This window comes from Helianthus annuus, chromosome 11, assembly GCF_002127325.2.
Source record: "Helianthus annuus cultivar XRQ/B chromosome 11, HanXRQr2.0-SUNRISE, whole genome shotgun sequence".
NCBI lineage: Eukaryota > Viridiplantae > Streptophyta > Magnoliopsida > Asterales > Asteraceae > Helianthus > Helianthus annuus.
The window spans coordinates 122,100,085-122,108,426 of NC_035443.2; the positions used below are offsets into that span (position 1 = coordinate 122,100,085).

At 32.3% G+C, this 8,342-nt stretch overlaps 1 protein-coding gene across 1 annotated transcript; it reads left to right on the top strand.

The window, feature by feature from the left end:
* Positions 1-251: 251 nt before the first annotated feature.
* Positions 252-1,068, top strand: LOC118484063. The gene has a single exon (XM_035979951.1). The coding sequence runs from the start codon at positions 469-471 to the stop codon at positions 1,066-1,068; it is 600 nt and encodes a 199-aa protein (XP_035835844.1). The 5' UTR covers positions 252-468.
* Positions 1,069-8,342: the final 7,274 nt, after the last annotated feature.

Sequence of the window (8,342 nt, forward strand, 5' to 3'; positions counted from 1 at the left end):
CTTCTTCCGATCTCCATCACTTCTCCGATCCATCACTTTCCGATCAACCCACTTCCGTCTTTCAGGTAACCCCACTCCCTCTTTCCCCAACATTCTTTTTTATTTCAATCTTCAACTCGCCTTTTTTTCTTTTTAATAATTAATAACCGTACTTGTTCTGTTCTTGATTATTTTACTCTAAATATGTTTTTAGTTAGTTGTTTTTGATCTTCCTAATGTTTGGTTTGACAGAATCAAGTGACTGAAAGTTTTGTTTGCGTTAACTTCTTCCTAGGGTTTGCTCCATCATTATTCATTTCTGTTTGTTGCAGAAATTCTTAACTCAGTTAAGTCCTGTTGACTATTATTCACAGTATTCAAAAGATTAAATTAACTTGCAGTGGGAACTTGGATTAGTTTTAGTGATGCAGTGGGTGTTGAATACTTTTTGATGATGCTAAGGTATTGAATATTGATAACAGCAATATTATGCCGTCGGTTCGGCGTTTTTCCAGAATCGATACTTTCAAGCTGAAGGTTCAGATCGAAAAGAGGCTCGGTTCACAAAAGGCTGACAAGTACTTCAATCTAGTCCCCAGGTATTTAAGTATTAAGCTCGGGAAATCAGAGTTTGATAAGCTTTTTATCGGTTTAATAGGTCGGGAAAATGTTCGCCTTCACAATGAACTGATCATAGCTATTGTGAAAAATGCTGCTCTTTCGAAAATACCTTCTCAGAAACGTGTGAAGAGTGATGGTCCTTTGCCTTTAAAGGTCCCTAACGGGACCCATCCGGTGACTGATCTTCAGTCTCTATGTGCGTTTCCTCGGTCCCCTAGGAAAGTACGAACACCGAATCTTCGTGAAAGCAAGTTTAAGGACCGAACGGTTCCTTTTTCCCAACATTTGGTAACGACAAAAGTTCAACAACAACAACAAAGTGCTACTGAGTTGTTTTCTTTAGGTAGCAAACCGCAACTTGAAGTTAATTCTGTTGAAGATGGGGAAGAAGTTGAGCAGGATGCAATAAGTCCCGGTGTTTATAGTAGAAACCCCGTTAGTGCGCCATTTGGCATCACAATCCACTAAAAAAAAACGAAAATTACGCATTAATGGTCTAGATTCTGCATACCGTAATGAAAATTACGCATTAATGTTTCAGGCGATATTGTTGATGGTAGGATTATGGCAGTTCAGGTGACTGTGGTGGTGATGGTGGAGGGTGGAGGAGGGTGATGGTGGGTGGAGGTTGAAGATGAAGTGTGGTGGTGGGGTTTTTCTCTAAAAATGAAGAAGATGCCCGGATAGTCCCTGTGGTTTGGCCTTTTAAAGGAAAGGGTATTTTTGTCATTTCACACCCGCTTAACAGAGAAAACAAACTGAAGTTAGACCCAGGGACTATCTGCGAACAAAAAATGAAAAGTTGGGGACTATTCAGGTAATTTTAGAAAGTTGGGGACTATAGGTGAAAAAATGCGAAACCACAGGGACTATCCGGGCATTTTTCTCTATAATATAGTATTTTTATTTATAAAAATAAGAGTAAAATGCACGGATAGTCTCTATGGTTTGGTGAAATTTCACCTTTAGTCCCTAACTTTTTAAAATTACACTCTTAATCCCTGTGGTTTGACAAGTTGTTACGCGGGTAGTCCCCAAAGCAGATGCAGGTTAGTTTTTCTGGTTAAGTGGGTGTGAAATGACAAGGACTATCCGAGTAACAACTTGTCAAACCACAGGGACTATCTGAGTAACAACTTGTCAAACCACAGGGACTTTCCGAGTAACCTTCATCCGCTTTGGGGACTATCCGAGTAACAACTTGTCAAACAACAGGGACTAAGAGTGTAATTTTAAAAAGTTAAAGACTAAATGTGAAATTTCACCAAACCACAGGGACTATCCGTGTAGTTTACTCTAAAAATAATCAAACATGTACATGACACCACCACTTCACCCATTATTTCTTATTTTTGAAATTATTTTAAAATATATTTGTAAATACATAATAAAAAAATGGAATAGTTGAAGTTGGAACCAAAAAGCTTGTAGTCAAGTTGTATCATGGTTCTTCAAATGATTGTGGATTTTAATCCTATACTGAATAGTAGATTTAGAAATAAGTTTAGAGTGTGTATAAGACATTCTAAAAAATGATTAAAGTTGGAATTACCATTAATATGACAGAGATAAAACATGAAACATTTTTTCCACTAAATTAATTATTTAAGATTAGAGTCTTCAAGCTTTAAAGGCATTTCACCATTTAATCTATGTCACCACAAAAATATGCACATGTTAATAAAGAACCCAAATAGCCAAACCAATATAATAAGTATATAACTAAAATATTTTTGTCATAACCGATGTTAATGGTTCAGTTATAGCTCTTGGGTCACCCGAATAATATGTGTTAACTCAAACCATGTTATAAAAGAATCGAACTAAGTTAACCAACTTGAATTACATCCAGTCGAACTGAACCACCAATACATAAACAGGGCAATACCATGTATGGTTTACATTAATCAACGACAAAGTAAAACTAAGGTTGTTTTCTCCCAATGACGACAACTTAAACATGTATTCTTCCGTCAACTAGTTTAGGTAAGATGTATTAATTAACATGGAATCATCGACCAAAACCAAACAGTTTGACCGATTAAATACTGTTAATAACCAATTAACCTAGCCCGACATTTTTACACACCATGCATGCATGCAATATAAAGTTATTGATGGATTTGACACTCTTTTGCACGCTAGCCTAAATTACTGCAAGAAAAACGGTGGAAAATGAAATGTGACTTAAACCTAACTTGAAGTGATGGCCACCCTTTGAATACTAAATCAAAATCGATTTTTACAAGCATATTATTTAAGAAATAAAAGGGTTAGTTAATGCTATGAAATTAAGCAACATCCTTTCATAAGGAAGTATCTCAGACAGGGGCGGACCCACATTGGTGTCACTGGGGTCCCCGGACCCCAATCTTTTTAAAAAAAATAGTAGATTCGGTATATTAAATTGTATATGGACCCCATAAATACAATTAGGTGGACACTATAGAAATAAAAAGAAAGCTGGTGTAGTGGTAAATCTCCCTCTTTTCCACCAAGAGGTCATGGGTTTAATCCTTGATAAGCCCATTTTTCTTATTTTTTTTAAAAATCTAGTTCAAACATCACTTTAACTCGACCCGAACGAGGACCGACCCGAAAATGGACCCCATTGAAATAAAATCCTGGGTCCGCCACTGATCTCAGACCTAATTTTAACCTGCTAACGTCCCTAAACATACCCAAAATAGAAAAAAGAAAACAACCCTCTCTTAACAAAATTTTGCCATATTGGATTCCATACACATGTTAGAATACATATAGTTGTAAAAATAACTCATGAGTATAAATTGTTAGAATACATGTAGTTGTAAAGAGTATGAGTATAAATTAATAATATATATAGGCCAGTTAACGTACAAAATGGCTTACGTACATTACGTACACGATTGTTTTCCAACGTGCCATTTTATGTTTCAAACATGCGATTTGTGATTTTAAAAATCCCCATGCGATTTTGTATAACACCCATACGATTTCACCCATACATAACAACATGCGACTTCCAGATCCCCATGCGATTTCACCCCATATACACTCCCATGCGATTTCATATAACATGTGATTTCAAGTCGCGTACGTAATGTATGTTAAACCCAATTGTTCAATACACTTTTTCTATATATATGTGTGTGTGTGGTATATGTATATAGACACTCGGCTTTTATTTTGCATAAATATTCTATATAATCTTATTTTGATCAATTTGCGGATAATGAGTCATTATAAGTTTTTTTTACAAGTACAAGTGTGAGTACTTTAATACAGCAAAATTGGGTTGAGACATTATTTTTCTCTTTTTTATATGTAAAAAATTTATTATTTTAGAATTATGTTGAAACAACACCTTTTTAAAATAAGAAAATATGTTAATTTTTTATAATATTAACTCAAAATAAAACCACAAAATCTTGACTTTGTTAGTAATCATCAAAACATACGGAAACAATAAGAAAACTTTTTACCAGTTTGACTATTTGCACCAAGATGTCCCATTTATCTAAATATGGACATATGGTGGAAATTCATTAGTGGATGTTGTTCATTCTGAGTTATTTTTTCACACTTTTCGAATTTTGTGATCATAGAAATAGTTATTGTAAAGTAATTTAACTTTTTAGCGAATTGTAGTATGTATGATCCATCTATTTTTCCTATTTAAGCGCTAAAGCTAAAAATCAACAAAGCAAGGACAAAAACGACTTGGATTGTATTTCATTGAACCCAAATATTTGTAGGGCATTAAATTAAACATACGAACTTAAACACTTTGCTATAATGTATTAGCCACATCATCATATACATGTGTGCAAATACTATTTACAATAGTGGATTAAGCCAAAGCCAATATAGTTGGATGCATTAATGTAATATATATATATAGAGGCTGGTTAACGTACAAATGCGTTTATCTTACATTACGTACGCTACAATCTCAGCCGTCAGATCATTTTCCTGCATTGAAAATCGCATGTTGTTTTTTTGTAACAATTTCGCATGTTGGTTTTTTAACATGCGATTTCTTCAAAATTACCACATGCGAAATTGTTACAAAAACCAACATGCTATTTCATCAAAATTATCACATGCGAAATTGAATTACCACATGCGAAATTGTTACAAAAAAACAACCTGCTATTTCATCAAAATTATCACATGCGAAATTGAATTACCACATGCGAAATTGTTACAAAAAAAACAACCTTCTATTTCATCAAAATTATCACATGCGAAATTGAATTAACACATGCGAAATTGTTACAAAAAAACACCTGCTATTTCATCAAATTTATCACATGCGAAATTATTACAAAAAAAAAACAACATGCGATTTTCATTGCGGGAAGATGATCTGACGGCTGAGATTGTAGCGTACGTAATGTACGATAAGGGAATTTGTACAGTGGGCTGGTTAACGTACAAATGCGCTTATACATTACGTACGCTACAATCTCAGCCGTCAGATCATCTTCCCGCATTGAAAATCGCATGTTGTTTTTTTGTAACAATTTCGCATGTTGGTTTTTTAACATGCGATTTCTTCAAAATTACCACATGCGAAATTGTTACAAAAACCAACATGCTATTTCATCAAAATTATCACATGCGAAATTGAATTACCACATGCGAAATTGTTACAAAAAAAACAACCTGCTATTTCATCAAAATTATCACATGCGAAATTGTTACAAAAAAAAAACAACCTTCTATTTCATCAAAATTATCAATGCGAAATTGAATTAACACATGCAAAATTGTTACCAAAAAACACCTGCTATTTCATCAAATTTATCACATGCGAAATTATTACAAAAAAAAAAACAACATGCGATTTTCATTGCGGGAAGATGATGTGACGGCTGAGATTGTAGCGTACGTAATGTACGATAAGGGAATTTGTACAGTACCCTTTACCTATATATATATATAAAAGATAACTTTGTCCAAGTTTCTTCATGTAGACAATGATATTATTGGAAGTACTATTGTGATAGGTTAGATGCACTGTTAATATGTCCCAAGTGTTTTGATAAGAACCAATCGGTTGATAAATAATCCGTTAAGTGGATCAAGCTCAAAAGAAATTAGCAAGTACTTTGTAGCGGGACAGACTAACTGTAAATGAAAATGTGGACACAATATAAAAAACAACGTTGATGAAAAAGGAACCTAAAACTAAAATATTAAAAATAAATAAATAAATCCAGAAAGAACAATAAAAAGTGAATTGTATTTTTGAATTAATTATAAATATCGTACATAGGTCTAAATATAATTATCAATAACTAGTAAAAAAGAAAAAAAAAAAATACAAGGAAAGCAAAAGCAGAAAAGGAAATGCAAAAAGCAAAGTAAAGGGTAAAAAAAAAAGAAAAGAAAAGAGTCTTATAACGGATTGAAGGAGAATCGTGCCCGCAACCTTGTGGCATAAGGAGCTTCCTACCACTTAGCCAAGGGAACTATTGTTGTTCAGATGGAGCAAAAATGTATGTATTATGTATAAAATATGAAAAACAAGAAGTTAGTGGAAGCCACATACCAATATATGATTGGCATATAGTCATACCTAACGTCGTCGACCAATAGGAATCAAGTACTATTCAAGTGGTTTTCCTTAACAATTATATAGTAACAGTGATAGTAATTATATAGTAACTAGTATTTTTGACCAGCCACGGATTGTGGTGGCGTCAAAACTTAAATAACTCGAATTTGTATTGTTAGATATTTGATCCGACTCGTTTTTAAACAAAATTTACGTCAAAACGTAGAACAAATGAAAAAATACATAAAAATAAGTACGAAAACATATTATATTTGATCTGACTCATTGCCGAGAAAAATTTACGTCAAAACGTAAACCAACTTGGATTTATGCCGAAACGTACTTAAAAACACGTAAGAAAGTGGTTTTTTAATTTAAAAAATGGTACCGCGCATTGCGGTAACATTGAAACGTAAAGTCATTCAAACTTATACTGCCTAGTGAAAACGTATTATATTTGAGAAACAAAAAAAGAAGACTAAAACTAAAAAAAAAAGAAAGAAAAAAAAGGAAACCATGAGAAATGTTATTTATATATTATTATTTTGCAACATATTGTTGCATTAGGAGTTGTATTCATTGCTTAAAGTTTAGTACTATTAATTTGCATTGTTGCATTAGATTATATACTATTAATATTCATATACTATTTATATATTATTATTTTGCAACATATTGTTGCATTAGGAGTTGTATTCATTGCTTAAAGTTTAGTACTATTAATTTGCATTGTTGCATTAGATTATATACTATTAATATTAATATTAATATTTATATATTATTAATATTATTTAAAACATTAGTATGCATGTTTAGTTGTAAGTTGTGCTTAAATGTTTATACCTTAATCAAATATTGGTTGTCGGCTGTGCTTAAGTGCTTGTACCTTAATAATGTATTCATGTTTAGTTGTAAGTTGTGCTTAAATGTTTGTACCTTAATCAAATATTGATTGTAAGTTGTGCTTAAGTGGTTGTACCTTAAGCAAACAATGGTTTCATTACCTTACCAAATTCAATATGTTTTTTATGCATGTATGGTTGTAAATTGTGCTTAAATGGTTGTACTCTAATAAAATAATGGTTTCATTATCTTACCATATTCAATCGGTTTGATCCATTCAAAGTTGTGTTGTTTTATTTGTAAATTATTATTTATAATAATCTAATTAGTTTAGTCAAAATCTTGTATAAATATAATTTGCAACGTATTGATGCAATGGTTGTTGTAATGTTTGCATTATGGTTTGTATAGTAGTAATGATATATATTATATATAGATTACGATGAACCTGTCAAACGGGAAAAATAGACGCGAGTTCATCGTAACGCGCAAGTCCTAGATCAACTTAGTTTTTTTAATTCTATGTTTTACGTTTCGGTTTAATTTCTTCGCATTAACACCGCAACTTCAGTATCGGTGGTCGCTGGCAGTAGTGTGGCATTAGTGCTCGCCCCCGCCGCAACGCGGGGGTTGTTAAATACTAGTTAAAAACTATAATTAAGCAACAAGTTTAGGCAATGGTTGGTTGTACCCTAGCCTTTGGGGGTTTTTCAAAATAAAATGGATTGTGTGATTCTACTTCACACATCTGTCCACACATCTAGCAATACATCTTATTTATAACATTTTGTTGATTTATTAGTTGTAATTTTAACAAAAATGGTTGTACCCACTTGTTTTTTTTTTTTTTTTGTCTTTAAAATTTATTTTGTCTTTAATTATTATTTTACTTTTAACCCAAATACTTTAATAATTTTACAACTTAATCACAACATCATTGGTTGTAACATGTGCTTAAGTGGTTGTACCTTAGTCAAATATAGGTTGTAAGTTATGCTTAAGTGGTTGTACCTTAATCAAATAATAATGGTTTCATTACCTTACCAAATTGAATATGTTTTGTATACATGTATGGTTGTAAATTGTGCTTAAGTGGTTGTACCCTAATCAAATAATGGTTTCATCCATTCAAAGTTGTGTTGTTTTATTTGTAAATTACTATTATTTATAATAATCTAATTAGTTTAGCCAAAATCTTGTATAAATATAATTTGCAACATATTGATGCAATGGTTGTTGTAATGTTTGCATTATGGTTTGTATAGTGGAAATGATATATATTATATATAGATTACGATGAACCTGTCAAACGGGAAAAATAGACGCGAGTTCATCGTAACGCGCAAGTCCTAGA